General features: G+C 40.1%; 1 protein-coding gene across 9 annotated transcripts; it reads left to right on the top strand.

Moving 5' to 3' along the window:
- Window positions 1-708: 708 nt before the first annotated feature.
- LOC121855736 lies at window positions 709-16,715 on the top strand. 9 transcript variants are annotated; one of them, XM_042350833.1, is made up of 7 exons: window positions 709-916; window positions 8,718-8,789; window positions 10,236-10,353; window positions 10,887-11,039; window positions 13,622-13,723; window positions 14,044-14,197; window positions 16,018-16,715. In XM_042350833.1, exons 2-7 carry the CDS (start codon window positions 8,776-8,778, stop codon window positions 16,158-16,160), a joined length of 684 nt encoding a protein of 227 aa, XP_042206767.1. In that variant the 5' UTR covers window positions 709-916; window positions 8,718-8,775; the 3' UTR covers window positions 16,161-16,715. The 9 variants fall into 9 exon arrangements, with proteins under 9 accessions (XP_042206767.1, XP_042206771.1, XP_042206769.1 ...); XM_042350837.1 differs by having other exon boundaries at window positions 8,718-8,794; window positions 10,240-10,353; XM_042350835.1 differs by having other exon boundaries at window positions 8,718-8,822; window positions 10,240-10,353.
- The last annotated feature ends 673 nt before the right edge of the window (window positions 16,716-17,388 follow it).

Below are 17,388 nucleotides of genomic sequence, written 5' to 3'. Positions count from 1 at the left end.
ATTTCTCAGCAAATGTTGGTATCGTTTAATAAAATATTAAATAAATGTATATGTTAGATTCCAAAATGTATTAAAATATGAGGTAATGCTTTATAAGAATTCAAACATATGAATGAAAAGCTTTTAGGTCACTGTATACGATGCTCTTTTGTTTTTTTACCTTATGATCACTAAGATTTTAAAGTGTATGAATTATGCAATACTCAGCGTGTTCACAATCATTGATTTATTGCATTATTACAATATAATGAAAGGTTTGGCAAACGAATTTTAGTTGGAGGACCTTCTGTTGACCAACACCCCTTCTTAGACACAGGTTCAGGTAGAACTAACCGGCGCAGGGAATATTACTGGAACCGAGTGTCGGCTGCCATCCAAAGCTGGTTTCTCATTGGTCAACGTAGTGTTCGAAAATGCCACATCATATTTTTGGTGAAATATTTCAATACCGTGTACACCGCCTATTGAGTAGCATCTATACAATACAATGCATTTTTAGTCAAGTATTAAATTTAAACATCAGTAATTTATTTCAACAACACGGTTCGTAAGTTATTAAATCTCTTCAGTGCTGCAATCATCCCGTCAACACGTGAACAGGTTGAATACTTTGGCAACAAACTGGCAACCCTTCACAGCTGATCTGTCACGTGATTCAACTTACACGTGACGCAACTCTCATCACATTCAGTACTCCTTCACGTGCGTGGATTGTGCGATCGTAAAATTGAACATATGTCAGAAAGCCATCCTCACATGTGAATTTCTTAATGAATTTTATCACAGTTGCAGATCAGCGTTATGTTGAAGCCCACCAATCGCACTATTGGAAGTTTCTTTAGGACTCAAAGATGTTATTGCAGAGCTTGCAGGCTCGTCTATAATTACCAGTACCACTGTAACACCGTGTAAATTGGTGAGTCGAAACGATATTTAAATGTAAGCAACTTTGAACATAGTAATGTATAGGCATGTCAATTAGGACAAACTAACACTTAAGTAATCCATCCCACAGCGCCATCACTGCGCATGCCCATAACACCAATCACCCTATTCACCTGACACCTGTCAATTTGTCACCACCCGGCAGGGATGCCAGATTAGGTACAAGTCGCGAATTTGGCTACATTTTAAGGCCTGGCACTACTAATGTTCAAGTTGTACTACTAACGACTTCAAAATATAAATTATTTGAGTTAAATTTGATATCATGGATATTAATAATAATTCATACTTAAGATAATAGGGAAAATCCTTATTTTTGATCGTAATAACGACGAAAATATGAAGTAATCCTGTAAATCATCTAGTAAGTCTAGTTATTAATTTGAGATACGCATGGGGCTAAAATCTCCGAACTTTAATTATAAGAATAAAGTCTTTCGGCTGTTGATCACAGTCCTTCACTGCCCAGTAGTGTCCTACACTCAAAAGGGAATTAACCAAACCTTTAGAAACAACTTGTAGATTCTCTTCCTCACCCCTTGACGTTCACCACTTATGTATACTGAGTTCCCTACAGGTACGTAGATTCTTTTATAAAGGTCGACATAAATATAGACCTTTCTTCTTACCTCATGTTGACCCGTCGGCTGGAAGTTGGGTGGGCTGCAGGGTTCTGAACTGGTTGAGCACTACCCGTAGTTAATTGCAGTTTATCTTCAGTGATTAAACGGAATGATTATGTGATTCCAAATCTGCCCTCCGGGCGTTCCTTCCTCTATTGAATCAGTGCTAAATTTAGGCAGCCATTAGGTCAACATAGTTAAACATGTACATAAAGTTACAGATCTCTACTGCTGTTAGTTTCAGAGATTGATTCGTAGGAAATGTCATCCCCAAAAGTCAACATCCATTTTGCCAAACATGAAGGATCATAACACCTAAAAGGTTAAATGAATCGGTAATAAATTTAGACAGGCACTAGGTCTATTACATGTGTGTGTATTAAGGGACCAAAGCTTTTGCATAGGGGGAAAGAGGTGTAAGAATAAAATATTATTTGGTATAGTGAATATTCGCAGACCGAATGTTTGTGTAACAAGGTATATCTGTGACTGGAAAATATAAATTTTGAGACTAAAGCACTATAGAGTTCCATGGTTGTACTCTACCAATTTTTAATCTTTTTTTTTTTTCATGAAACGACACAAAATTGCCAAGACAAAAGTAGTTGGGTTAAATAAGGTTAGGTTAGGTACAGTTAGGTTAGGTAGGTTAAGTTAGGCTAGGTAGGTAAAGTAAGGGTAGTTAGGTAACGTAAGGTTAGGTAGGTAAATTTAGGTTTAGTTAGGTTCGGTCAGGTTTCGTTAGGTTTGGATTGGTTCGTTCATTGCCTGTTTTTATCATACAATTTGGATTGGGTTGGCAAGTTGTTCATGAATTTGCCCAAGAAATGAATATGAAATCCATTTAAAACATATCAAAATACAGTATACAGGAAACACATATCGCCCAAAAAGTCATGGGTCCTAAAACGAATAATGACATATTTTCGAGAATACGACAGTATCCTGCTCATCTTATATATATTCTAATGATACTCTGATGTTAACTAGCAATTCTGAAGAGTGGAACGTTTGTACTAATGCATTAAATAAAGAAAGCGCTCATATTATAAACTAATGTCAACATTGTACGACTCACCTCTCTTGTGTTTCGGAAGTCGAAAGAATGAAAGGTATCTGTTCTTTATGGAGTTGCTACAGCGATTAATAGCTGCACAGTAACGGGGCCCCATTGCAAATGTTATAAAGAAATACACATAACAAAAGAAATCCTGATTTTGGCGATTATTTCGCTTTCCTCCCTTTATTCCTTGCTTGTTAATTATTTAGTTTACTCCCCAGCCGCTTTGCGGTGCCACTTTGGCCGGTGAACCAGAGCAGTTGATAGTTCGGTCAACTCAGTGACATGCAGACGCCAGGTTGTTACTTAGCTGATGAAGAAGTTTGTACCCGTATCGTAGAGAATGGTGATGATGTTTATTCATTAAAATTGTCATACACGAGGTCAGTCTTTTATAGCGGAAGTAGGCGTGGGTAGATAGTTGACCCCTGCTCCGTGGGCGGCGCTGGTTGACCTAGACCACGAGGCATACACTGGGGAATTCGCGGGATTGGCTACTCAGCGACAAACAGCGTTTGTAGGGGAGAAATCCACTACACCACTAGCTTCTCCAAATAAAAATCCTAGATCCGGGCACTGCTGGGTTCTGATAAATATTAATCAGCGCTCCATTAATTTATGCCTTTCATTTTTATTTTAAGGAGTTTCAAAACTAAATGGATTCGAAAATAATGTAATAATTGTAAATACAATATCATGTGTTTTTTGTGGGAATATTATGTAATTCATCCTGAAACCCGGTTTTATAATTGTAACATCCATTGGACTACTGTTAATGAAAGTGAAAACAAATTTGTGCTTTGAAGATCACATAAACCACTAAGAATGTCGGACCAAATGATGGGTCTGATATTCATTTAGACATTGATGTTTCAATAGGTTATTATACAAGGCCGTCATGCACTCATTTTATTCTAGGCAAATGATGTACAGCATTCACATACGATAAACGAAATCCACGTGATCGAAAGTGTTTCGAGATGGCCAACGAAATCCTGTACCTGAAGAATTTTAGTTATGAAGACCATCTGAGAAAGCTACACTCTTCACCACATTACAACAACTCCCCTAAGTTTCCACCACATAGCTCCATCCCTCTGAAATAAGACAAACATCTTTTCTTATCTACCTCTCCCGGGCAGATGTTTATTTCTCAACGTCTTACGAAAACCTTGTTTATCACCCCCCTCCCCCCCAACTCACACCAATAGACATACGGTATACTTATACCAACGTAATAAAATTAGTTTGATTAATTTAAATTCAAATTTTAGTGGCCATACAGGATGACAAGTATTAAAGGCTGTGTAGAAGTATAATGAAAAAAGTGTTCTTCCAGTTCGCAGCTCGGAAAACGGGGGTCATCTCTTGCAGTAGCCCCCCTCCCCCCCACACATCGCACTATTGCACCACAAAACCACTATCACATGTTACAAGTATATAATTCCCCAAGCGTATATATAACCTGAGAACCTGTTCAAACATATGTCATTCTTGTGTACAGGTGAGCGTCACTCTTGCTTCCTCTACAGTACAAGTATATATTGTCGTCATATCTGTTTCTATGTTTATTTACATATTTTCACATTGTCTAATCATTTTTTTCCACACCGTGAAATGGAAAAAAAAAGTAAAAAAGTAAAAAAATAAACAATGATAAACGAATATATGGTGAGACCCTGCACCTGTGTAAAGGCAGAAAGTCAGTCAGCTCAGCAATCCAGGATTTGGTCACAATTTTCATGATGCCATATGGCAGCAGGGTCTACCGTTAGACAACACATTATGCTTCCAATGTCTTTCCAGGCAGTAGTACTTCTCGTCATTGACGTGAGTGTAGTTAGAGGGTGGTTTGGGTATGAGTGTAGTAAGAGAGGTATTGTGGGCACGAGTGTACTAACAGAGGGTGTTATAGACATGGCTTTTTACTGATTTGGGCATCAGATATACTGCAGATGCTTAAGACAACACAGAATATTTCCACTTCCACATCAATTCACCTACTTCCCTTCACCATGTTCCCTTACATATGTCCCATTACCAAGTACAGTATGTACAGTCAACCAAAGCTGCATTGACCCCACCCTGGTTTTCATACTCGCAATTTTGCCTGGTGATACTTGTAAAGTAAGGCTGTATGTAATAGTGATTGTGATTGGTGAATCTATTTTCGTCTGTATCTCTGTCAGGATAAATACAGGGCGTCCTCGCCTAACGTCGGGGTTACGTTCCTGAAAATGAAGTTATGCGAAATGACGTTAAGCGGATCAATTTTCCCCACAAGATATAGATAAAATACGGGAGTTACGTTCCTGAGCCTTCCTTTGCCCCATGAAAAGTTATATATACAGAAAATCATTGCCATTTCTAGACAAAATAGTATATAGAACTACAGTACTAAGTTTGTATTGGTACTCACCAATGGGCGGAAGTGGTAGACCAAGTGTGTGGTGGGTAGTGGAGCAAAGGAGGAGGATGGCGGGAGCGGAGGAGGAAGGTGGGAGTGGAGGAGGGCGGGAGAGGAGGAGGGTGGTATGTCACTGAGACTCTGGGGCTGCCTCCTCCTCCTTCTATGACTGGGGTTCCTCCGCCACTGCTTGCTCCTCCTCCGTTGTTGTTTGCTCCTCCTCCGTTGTTGTTTGCTCCTGCTTCATTGTTGTTTGCTCTTCCTCAGCTGTCGGCTGTTGGAAGAAGCTCCTTCTGCCGTCCCGCGATGAAAATATGAATCCAATGTTGACTGCTTGATGCTACTCATCTCCTTCTCCTTAGAGATCTCGGTGTAACAACCAAGACTGTTCTCAATGCTGCATTGAACCTTTGAGCTATGTTCTCTGTTTGGGTCGTCATCTAGAAGCATTTGCATTGCTTGCTGGAACATGTTCAACGATTCTGCCAACCTCTTGGAAGCCAGTTTTCGTTAAGGTTCTTCTTCATCGTCGTCTTCAATGGGACTGTGTTCTGTTAATTGTTGCAGATCTTCATTGATGAGCTCTTCTGTATGGGATGCCAGGACGTCCTCAATATCCTCTGATTCCAGCACATCAAAGCATGCCTGTCTCACCAAGCTGAAGATATCCCTATTCACAGATGGGACTAGTCCGTGAATCCCATAAAACTGTTGACGCACTCAGGCCACAGTTTACGCCACACACCATTCAGGCAACTTTCTGAAACCTCTTGCCATGCCTTGTCAATGTTGTCAATTGCAGAAAGAATGTTGAAGTCACTCCAGTATTCTCGGATCGTTGGTTTATTTTCTCCGTCTGTAACCTTGAGCAGCTGGGTCATGGTACGGCATAAATAATTCGCCTTGAATGCGGCGATGACGCCTTGGTCCTTAGGCTGCATCAGAGCTGACGTGTTGGGAGGCAGGAATACAACTTTTACACTGTCATGCTAGTCGTCGAAATTGGGAGGATAAGCTGGAGCATTGTCAAGGATCTGAAGAATTTTGAAGTTAAGGTTCTCTTTGGCACAGTATTCCTTCGGCGCAGGGACGGCATACACGTTTAACCAGTGGCTAAATATGGAGCCGATTATCCATTCTTTTTTGTTTGCCATGTAAATGACAGGAAGGTGATCCTTAGAGTAACCTTTCAGAGCCCATGGGTTAGCAGCGCGAGAAATCAGCATAGGCTTCAGCTTGAAGTCACCGGCAGCGTTCGCACCAAGCAGCAGCGTCAAGCGGTCTTTTGCCGCTTTAAAACCTAGCGCTCTTTTTTTCCTCCTTGAAGATATAGGTCCTCTCAGGCATCCTCTTCCAAAAGAGACCAGTCTCATCCACATTGAAGACTTACTTCGGTGAGTAGCCCCCTTGCTGGATAATCCGTTTGAATTCTGGCAGGAATGTCTAGGCAGCAACCGTATCTGAACTGGCAGCTTCACCAGTCATCTTTATATTGTGGAAGTTACAACGACACTTAAATCATTGAAACCATCCTTGGCTGGCTGTAAATGTCTCTTCCTCTGATCCTTCACCCTCTTCTGCCATGAAGTCATCAAACAAGGATCTGGCCTTATGCTGGATAACCATAAGGCTCACAGGGGCATTGCAATGATAGAAAAGGTGGAAAAGATGCCGGCTATGTAGATGGAGGACCAGAATCAACGCAATGGGCCTGTGAGCCTTATGGTTATCCAGCATAGGCCAGATTCTTGTTTGACAACATGAAGAAAACAGAAGGTGAAGGAGCGAAGGAAGAGACCTTTACGGCCAGCCGAGGCTGGTTTCAACGATTTAAGCGCGGGTATAACTTCATAATGATGACTGATGAAGCTGCAAGTTCAGATACGGTTGCTGCCAAGACATTCCCGCCAGAATTCAAACAGATTATTCAAGAAGGAGGCTACTCATCAAAGCAAGTCTACATTGTGGATGAGACTGGTCTCTTTTGGAAGAGGATGCCTGAGAGGACCTATATCTCCAAGGAGGAGAAAAGAGCACCAGGTTTTAAAGCGGCAAAAGTCCGCTTGATGCTTCTGCTTGGAACGAACGCTGCCGGCAACTTCAAGCTGAAGCCAATGTTGATTTCTTGTGCTGTCAACCCACGGGTCCTGGAAGGTTACTCTAAGGATCACCTTCCTGTGATCTACAAGGCAAATAAGAAGGCATGGATAACCGGCGCCATATTTAGCCAGTGGATAAATATGAAGGAATGCTGTGGCAAGGAAAACCTTGACTTCAAAATTCTTCTGATCGTTGACAATGCTCTAGCTCATCCTCCCAGTCTCGACGACTTGCATGACAGAGTAAAAGTTGTATTCCTGCCTCCCAACACGACAGCACTGATGCAGCCTATGGACCAAGGCATCATCGCCGCATTCAAGGCATATTATTTACGCCGTACCATGACCCAGCCGCTCAAGGCTACACACGAAGAAAATAAACCTACGATCCGAGAATATTGGCAGGACTTCAACATTCTTCATGCAACTGACAACATTGGCAAGGCATGGGAAGAGGTTTCAGAAAGATGCCTGAATGGTGTGTGGTGTAAATTGTGGCCCGAGTGCGTCAACAGTTTTACGGGATTCACGGACTTAGTCCCATCTGTGAATAGGCAGGCAGGCTTTGATGAGCTGGAATCAGAGGATATTGAAGAAGTCCTGGCATCCCATACAGAAGAACTCACCAATGAAGATATGCAACTGTTAACACAACACAGTCCTGTTGAAGACGACGACGATGAAGAACCTCAACGAACGCTAAATTCCAAGAGGATGGCAGAAGCATTCAACATGATCTGGCAAGGAATGCAAATCCTTATAGATGACGACCAAAACAGAGAACGTAGCGCAAAGATTCAACACAGCATTGATGTCAGTCTTGATTGTTACACTGAGATCTATAAGGAGAAGAGTAGCACCAAGCAGTCAACACTGGATTCATTTTTTCGTCGTGGGATGGCAGAAGTAACTTCTTCACAACAGCCGGCAGCCGAGGAGGAGCACACAGCAGCCGGGGAGGAGCAAACAACAACGGAGGAGGAACAAACTTCAATGGAGGAGCAAACAGTGGCTGAGGTAGCTGCAGAGTCTCAGTGACTCACCACCCTCCACCTCTTCTCCCACCTCTGCCATCCACCTCCTCCACTCCCGCCATCCGCCTCCTATGCTTCACTACCCACCACACTCTCGCTCTACCACCTCCGCCCATCGGTGAGTACCAATACAAACTTAATAAAATAGTTGTATATGCATGCACTATTTTCCATAGAAATGTAATGTATTTCATGGGGCAAAGGGAGGCTCAGGAACGTAACTCCTGCATTTTATCTATTTCTTATTGGGAAAATTGATCCACTTAACGTTGTTTCATATCTCGTAGCTTTTTCAGGAATGTAACCCCGACGTTAAGCGAGGACTTACTGTACTATCAAGCAAATTTGAAGCAAGTTTTACAGCTGAGTGTCCTTCCTAATGCCAAACCAATTTTGCAGAGTGGGAACTGTGCATTAGATGTAGAACTTTCCAGCATCCTTTTCTGCTCTTTCTGAGACTTTTCTCTAAACTGTACATCTATCCTCGATATTCGCTGATTTGGGATAACACAGTACCCTCAACTGTGACCCAATATTTCATTATCACAGGGTGATTTGGGGATGGGTCAGCGATGGTAGTCACCGTGTTCAGCAAGAGAGGGCAGCAATGAGACAGAAGCTACAGTGTATGTTACAAAATGCATTGGTTCCCAGGTTTGTTATTGTTTGTGACTGCTTTCATCATCGGTCATGCCTGCTTGACTGTTTTAGCCATTTTTTTTGTACATTTATTACATCCTGCATCATATCACCAGTGCAGAAAAAGAAGGCTGCCCCTGACCCCAGTAAATACTTAAGACGTGTTTATTCACTGAAAGATAAGGTTGATATGATAAAGAAAATCCACAGATAACACTCATCAAAGTCTAAGTTGCCTGTTCCTTTACTAAACAATACTTGTATCATATACAGCTCCTCCCCGACTTACGACCTGCCTCAGCTGTACCTAAATTTTGTCAAATTACGTATTTTCGAGTCCCAACGTCAGTGATTGTGCTGTGTACTGAAAAAATTTTCGTTTGTAATTCACTTTAAAATAGCTGGCAAGCTTAAAAGTGAGAGTTTTGTGGTGCTGAGAAGAAAAAGAGACACCCATTTTAGATTTTCTATGTACTGTATTATTTAAGCATTTTCGACTTACGACCTGGATTTGGGTCCCTAACCCCATCGTAAGTCGGGGAGGAGCTGTATATTTAATTAAATTTGAGTCAAATACCCTTGTTCATATAAAGTAATTCAACAAATTAAAAAGTAATATAAATATTACAATACATCTGTGAAGATGGCATGCTGCTATAAAATAACAAAAATGAAGAGTATGGATATGTATGTGTGTGAAGTAAATGTGTGTGTGGACTTGGCAAGTCACTAAGTTAGACTGTCACTGTAGCTACATCCCCCTACCAGGCCAAGCTGTGTTATTGTTATTTTTCAACTCGTATTTTGGGGTATATAAACTTAATTTTTTTCCCGTTATATGCACACACAATCATTCATACAGAAAGGAAAAAAAATATAAAAAATTATTATCGGAAAAACATAAAGAATAAACATTTCTTATGTCGGCGGGAGTTAGCCCACTATCGTGGAAAGGGAAGAGGGATTGCATTCCTGTCTCTCGTGTCCTTAGTGAAACGATTGGCAAATGGCAATACAGTACAGGTATTTTTCTTTTATTTTATCTCTTAGTATTATATTTATTATTTCCTCACATTAATGGAGGCATTCATTACACCATGGAGGGATAAAGAAGCCATGCTAATCTGCCTTTATTCAAAATTCAATGCTGTGGTTGGTGAAATGGTATACAATACAGAGTAAAAACTTTGGATATCTGAAATCTGCGGATGGGAAATCCGTAGTTCGTGAGGGTCTACTGCATACAATTTAGTTAAGACAATGACACAACGGATGATAGATTTCGACAACTCTCCATAGACAAGAGGAGGTACAGTGTTCATTTTGAAATTCATTGAACCCACCCATAAAATTATTTGTTTGATTGTGTACACCACCTCCACAATAACCTACTACTGTATTGCTTAAATGGATATATTTTGCCCCTTCACAGCCATTAGATAACATGGAAGAGACAATGGAGGGTGATGGTGTCAGGTCACCCTGGACTGAGCATGGGCAGCGTATCATGTCAGCCGTATTGGACAAGTATAGTGAATACTTGACAGTAAGTCAATGATCCTCAAATTTTGTTTCCCTGTTGAAAATTTTTGTACATGTTTGGTTATTTGTCTCTGGAACATTGTTACTTTACAAGTTTGGCCATGAATATCAAAAGAATAACCCATAATCTGATAGGTTTGATGGCGGTGTACTGTGTCTGATACGGTTATCTCAAATTACCAATCCCAATTGGGCAGGCAGTTTATCATAGTTTTCAGTGTGAGTTAACACCTTACAATAGCAACATCCCCAAGTTTTGTTCCTTTTTTTGGCTTAATATAATAATAGTCCATTTAGACAAGTGACAAATGCTGTTTTTATTATGGTAATTAAAAAGTGTATTCTTTAAAAAGTTTAACAGTTTTACCATTTCTCTCGTCAGCAACCTATCTTGCAATGTTCTAAGGTCTTGTGAGATTCTACATGGCTGCTATCATCTACTGTATTGCTCCTTTCCTGTAGTACAGTACCATAGTGGACTTAACAATGGCTAGGTCAGCTGTAAGCTACTTTCTATTAATGACTGTCTTTCTTCAGGTAACCGACACCATTTTTGAGACCTTATTAAAGTTTAGCTCCTCAAAGCCTCATGTTGTGTTGGAACAGAAAATGGCCAATACGACCACAAGTACCCACATATATCCCAACCCCAACAGGCTTTCAGTGGGTTCAGAGCCTATCACATCTAAGGTTAGTCCATGATACAGATTAGGAATCATAGTATTGTACTGGAAATTCATATCACTGTTTACATAAAAGTTATTTATGTAGGAACCTTTCTAGCATTATGATGCCATTGTGGTAATAAGAAATCACCAAATGGGAATTAAGTTCATACTGTAATATTATCATATACAGTATTCAAAAGTAATATCTCTAACAACTCCTCTTCACTTCACTTGCATAACACTTTAGGCTGTAAAAGCAAGTTCCACATGAATGAGAGAATGCTGTCAGCTTAAGACTGCTGTAGGAAAAGCTTAAGTTAAGACTTGTTCACCATCTTGGCCATATCACCCACACACACATACCAATTTTTTTTTAAATTAAATATTATTTAACATATACAATGATTATTTTATGAGATAATATACAAAACACTTGCATTTAACTCACCACAAATGCTGTTGAGTGCTTCATGAGGTGCGGTGGTGCAATAAGAGTTATTGGGAGACGTAGTAAGCCCTAATGTTTTTGCAATCTGGCTGTTTTTTCTCCTGTATCAAACTCCATAAAACATAAAGTTTTATAAAAACTGTTATTCCTTTACGGGCTCTTTACCACCACTGCTTTTACTTACACTTGATAGCTTCTTTCCACGTATCTTGAATAAGGGTAATACACTGGACAGTCTTGAACAACTGTTAAATCCAAGAGCTGGGGTCAAGAGATCAAGCATACTTGCTGGGAAGTATAAACAAACTGAGTCCAGCAGCATGGGTGCACTGTGTACTCATACTTGGTGGTAGCAAACACCAAGAAATCGACACCAAAGGAATTATAATGTCTGAAATATTTTCCACAACGTGGGGGTACCTGTAATTATAAACACATAATCAGTTATTGTTGTATTGTAGTCACATGTTCAATGCAGACTACAGTACCCATATACTGTACACTATACCCATATTTAAGAGACCAATTTCTTTGAAATTTCCATTATTCCATTAACAAAATATGTTTAGCCTTGCCTACCCTATTCCAACAGCTTAGTTTATCAATAGACTGATTTTGTCTAAAACACTTATTAAAGCCTCTATCTCTGTAAAAATCATCTTTGATAGGTTATAGCATAATAATGTTGTTCAAGAACTTTTTGAGGCATTTAGGTAAAAATAAGTTGTCAACAATTGTGTAAATGAGGCAGAAGGTCAGATCAGCAACCTGGGACTTGGTCAAATTTTTTTTTTTGATGCCATATGGCAGCAAGGTCTACCATTCCAGTGGTTGTTAAACTTTTTTTGCCTCCCCCCCCTTCTGCATAAGTCCTAGATCCCACTCTCCCCCACCCCCTGATGCAACCCTTGGTTATTATAGTGGGGGGATGAGCAATCGTGTACAAACGCATTCAGTTCCTGACCAAACTTTTCTCTCTGACCGCTCGCGCCCCCCAGTTTAAGAATCACTGCATTAGACAATACATTATGATTCCAATATCTTCCCAGGCGGTCTTACCTCCCTGTTTAATAGCTACCTACTACCTACACTAAATGTGTACTGTAGTATAAAGATCTATACTGTATACAGTCTTCTTATCGTAAGTTATGGAAGGACGGAGTGAGTTAAGTCAAACAGGTAATATATGCAGCTGCTGCAGAACATAACTTTTAAGGATATTGATGGAGGGGGTAATGTTAATACTGTATTGTAGTATTTCTTGTGAACTACAGTGGGGTATGCTATAACGAACGGATTCTACCACGAATATTCCTATAACGAACGGTTTTACCTATAAAATTGAGAATGCTATAACGAACGAAACTCCTACAACGAACGCGGATGAATATGGGACTATTTCGTCCTGCGCATGAATATCGTTGTACCGCGGCTCATAGCAAGAGCGTCAGGCGCCATATTGGTTCATTGTGTAGTCAGTGCACCACTGAACTTGTTGAAATTTCCTCTTTTGATGTGGAAATTCCTGTTATTTTTATAACTATTTTGTTATACAAGTGTACAATTGTAACAATGAATCGTCAAAAGCGAGTGAGAAAGCTAATAACCCTTGAAACTAAGAAAGAAATTATAAATAAACAGACAAAGTGCCTGTAAGACAGTCACCAAAGAAGGCTAGGAAGGATGACTCCTCTCCTTCCACCTCTTCCTCTGCATGCTGAACAACACTAAGGTAGATAAAGTACCATATTTTTTACAATTTCCACAGAAATTTTTCATTGTTAAGTGGTTGTATTTGGGAGCCTGGAACGGATTAATCCTATAACGAACGAGGTTCTAGAACCAATTAGATTCGTTATAACATACCCCACTGTACAATGATTCATGAACAAATATATAAATAAGGAAAGATGAATGGCCATGTAATTGGAGGCTATCCAAAATATTAGACCCCCAGGAGTGCAGTTGTAGGCTTACAGTTAGCCTGGCCATTTATAGAGAAATCAACAAAGCTATGCAATCCGGTCAGTTTTAAACTATACAGCAGCAAATCTGGCCTCTGGCCAGATAGTAGAATTCACTAACATGTGGTTCCTAATTACAGTACCAGTGTTAATGGTGATTAGTTCTTTATGATAGCTTTTTTACCCCTATAGGAAATGGGCACTAAGTTCAAGAGCCGTGAGGCGATCATGGAGTTATTAATTCCTCTCGGAGTTGAGTTCGGTGATGAAGTCAGCTGTAGAGATATCAACCAGGTGAGTGTTTGACTCAGGACAATTGTAATCCCTTAATTTGTAGGTCACAACTGCAGACTTAAATGTAACCTACAAAAGGTGAACATTGTTATAAAAAATCTATTTATCATTTCACCACTCGCCATTCAGGTGGTTGGTCTGTTCCTAGTCATAATGGATAACACCCTTCCCACATTTGTTTAATATATGAATATACAGTTAACCAAAAGTCATCATCGCCATCACTGTTTTATGGCCATTTTCCGTACTTGTGTGGGTTAGTGGTGATTTCCTGATGACAGTTCTCCAATCTCTTTACATCTTCATTAATTTTGCTGCAGGCAGCATTTGACTTAGCACTGTCAACTGCATCTGGTCTTTCCAAATCTCGGTTTGAGACCCGGGGACGATCCTCCACCTTCCACCCTGATGAAGTCAAGTTGACAGGCTCTGGCTGGCTTGAAGCTCACCTCCTGTACAGTATCACAGATGCAGGTGTGTAAGAATTATAATACACTGTAATATTAACAATAATTACTAGACTGTAGAATATTTAAAATTCATGTTGAGAGATTTTATTAACTCGCCTCCAGTTCCATGGGTTGGTGGTTCAATCCCAGGCACTTCCAGTTCACCCAGCTATAAATGGGTACCTAAGTTTACAACTTGAGGAAGTGGATTTGGTTGAATGCTGCCTCCTTGTAAACCGAAGACTTAATTTACAGTGTGCCGCATCCATACTATCTGTAATGGGTAATCATGTCTATGGGATCCACTTCCACTTTTCAATATCCGTGGTCCAACGCATGCAAGATTACTGCTAACTGGGAGCAAAGTTTCCATAGTTAACCGCTCTGTTTACGGAGTACAGTCAAAGTCCTCGTCACTGCATAGTTATTATTTTCACTGTAAATGTGAGGCACTATAGCCCCAGCGTATTCTCAATTGTTAGTCTTCTATTTTCAAAAATTCTTCCCTTATAATTACATCCAGAAAGCATCAGACTGAAAGTGTTGCAAATACCTTATCAGCCAACTTTGATAGGCTTCTGTATGAGTGGTTTAATTACCATCACAATGAAGATACAGTACTCTTATTTCTAGGCCACTTTTGTGTGAAAAGGCCATAAAATTTCACCAGGAATTAAAAATTAATTAGTCTTGCAACTTTAAATGAACCATGTACGCAGCATATTATTGTCACATGACGCCATGTTGTGCGTGACAAGTTACTAACATAATCCGCATTGACCTATCAAACTTTCCCTCACAAGAACTCTGTCATTTGTCTACATGAACCAAATACTGTACAGTATCTTAAATTAATAATAATTAATTCATCTTAGGTTAGAAAAGTTGTTTTGTTTGATTGTGTGGATTGCCAAAATAATAATATTAAGTAAACTGTAAATCAACCTACAGTATTATTAATAAGTGTCACCCATTTTTGGGTGGTTAATACAGTACAGTCAACCCTCACTTTACGCGGTTAATGTAACCCACAGGGTGCCGCGGAAAGTGAGGAACGCGTAAAGTGAATAACATAACATATGGGATTAATTGAAATAGAGTCCGGGCCGACCCCCAAACTCCACTTTTTGACGACACACAACTATGTTGTAGTAAAAATATTATCTTAACTTTATGATGGCATGCACACACAATTAATAATTAAGAGAAATATCAAAAATATTAGGTTTTTTAACACTTACATTAGTAGAAAAGATGGCTGGGCACACGGGGACGGGCGGTTGGTTCCGAGGCAGAGGGCAGATTATTGGCCCTCACCTGTATCACTTGTATCAATTGTATCACTATCCACCACAGAGGCTTGCAGGGCCTCTTTGTCAAACCCCCCAAAGTTCATATAAGTCCATATCCTCACTATAATTATCAATATCACTGACTTGGGCCAGCTGTGGTGGGTGGAGGGTGAAGAACTGGTAATGTTTTGATGACTGGGCGACCTTGTGCGCACCATGTTCGCGCCGCTTACACAACATGGCGGATGGCGGGAGGTTTGGATCCAAAAATGGCGCGGCTCGCCAGCCGCTCTCCGCGTAATGGGGTACACGCACCGCGGAATGTGAGCATGTTAGGTTCCGGCAGGGCACCGCTTAAACGTGGAAACGCGGAATGTGGGACCGCGTAAAGTGAGGGTTGACTGTATCATTATTTTTAATGTAAGAAGGAATAATTTATTATTGTCTATGGTAAAATTAGTAAAAGATAAAAATATAAATACCTGTAAAAGTAAATTTATATGAATAATAGCCCCTTTTCCCTTCTCTTATAAATAGTTTGCTCTATTTACAGGGCTGGAAGTGAAATCTCCGTCGCTACCTACAGATGTCAACGTGGGATTTGGATTGGGCGGGATGCATTACTGTAAGCTGCTTACCCCAACCCGTGCCCTCGAATACCTCATAATCGACAGCCTTGTGGGTACACAGCCTTAGCTTCTACTCACAGCTATTTTTCATATCTGCTAAAGCTGATCAGTTATGAAGGCCCCCAGATTGGCTACTGATGTACAACACCAGTCCCTTCCTCTTCGTTTGTCACACCTGGGCCAACACAACCAAGGATGCTATATACTGTGAAACAAAAGATATAAAAAATTTGAAAATAGCTCTCATGCTACTATAAGGTCCACATCCTGTTTACAGTTCTCTCAGGCCATCATCCATGAGAATTTGTCTAAATTATTCTACTTAGCCTGACATGACTTAATCCCGTCAATGCCCTTCACTTAATTTGGATCCTTTATGGTTGCCTGGAAACCAAAGAGACAGTTACAACAACTTCTTCAGAAGGATGCTGTCGTTGACTTGAACTTTGATCTGTCACTTATCATGTGAAATTATCACGGTAACATTAACCACTGCATTTAAAAGCTGAGAATAACATTAATTTTGGCTGTACTCACAATTTTAAAGCTGCAGCACCAGAGGTTGGGATAGGAAGTGTAGCGAGTCCGGCTTGTGGTGTAATATACTGTGTTGTCATATCGAGTCTTGTTTTCTACTCCTGATTTATATCTTCACTGTTCCCTTTACATAATTTGATCCCTTATATATGTCTAATTTATTCATAATAAGTGATAAGAGCAGGAGTTACAAGTTTATTGCTTCTCACTAGCATTGTTTAAATTATGAACTGGCAACACGTCTTACGATGTACAGTATTATTATTCATAAATGTGCGACTCCACAAACATAAATATCTTTTTCACCAAAGTTTCTTACGTTTCCAATAATTATATGTCAAGTACAGTATTTACAATATTTTTGTTTTGTTTTGTGGAACAATTACACTCACTGCAACAATACCTAGTGTCTTGTGCACTTTTTCACAAAACACTGTGTTTTTGCATACATGACAAGGTCTTATGGCAAATTTTTTAGCCTGTCTTGAGGGTAGCAAACTTGGGAAGTAGCGAGGAGGAAGCAGTTGGGTGTGTGTGGGTGTAGTGGTGGCAGGGTCCATGAACCAAACCCTGCGCTTCTCCTCACAACTGCTTTATTTCACCCTCCGTCTTTCTATGATACCTTGCCTAACAGCATCATCTGACTTAGAAGAGGTTTTTGGAAAAAAGGAGGTTGGTGAAACAGGCTGATGTGTCTTGAGAGGTTGATTATTTGTCATAATTTAATTATATTAATTCTTCTGGGACATTTCAGACGC

This window comes from Homarus americanus, unplaced genomic scaffold, assembly GCF_018991925.1.
Source record: "Homarus americanus isolate GMGI-L3 unplaced genomic scaffold, GMGI_Hamer_2.0 scaffold15894, whole genome shotgun sequence".
In the NCBI taxonomy this organism is placed as follows: Eukaryota; Metazoa; Arthropoda; class Malacostraca; order Decapoda; family Nephropidae; genus Homarus; species Homarus americanus.
The sequence above is the reverse complement of the archived record's forward strand: the minus strand, read 5'-3'. Positions and strand labels throughout refer to the sequence as shown.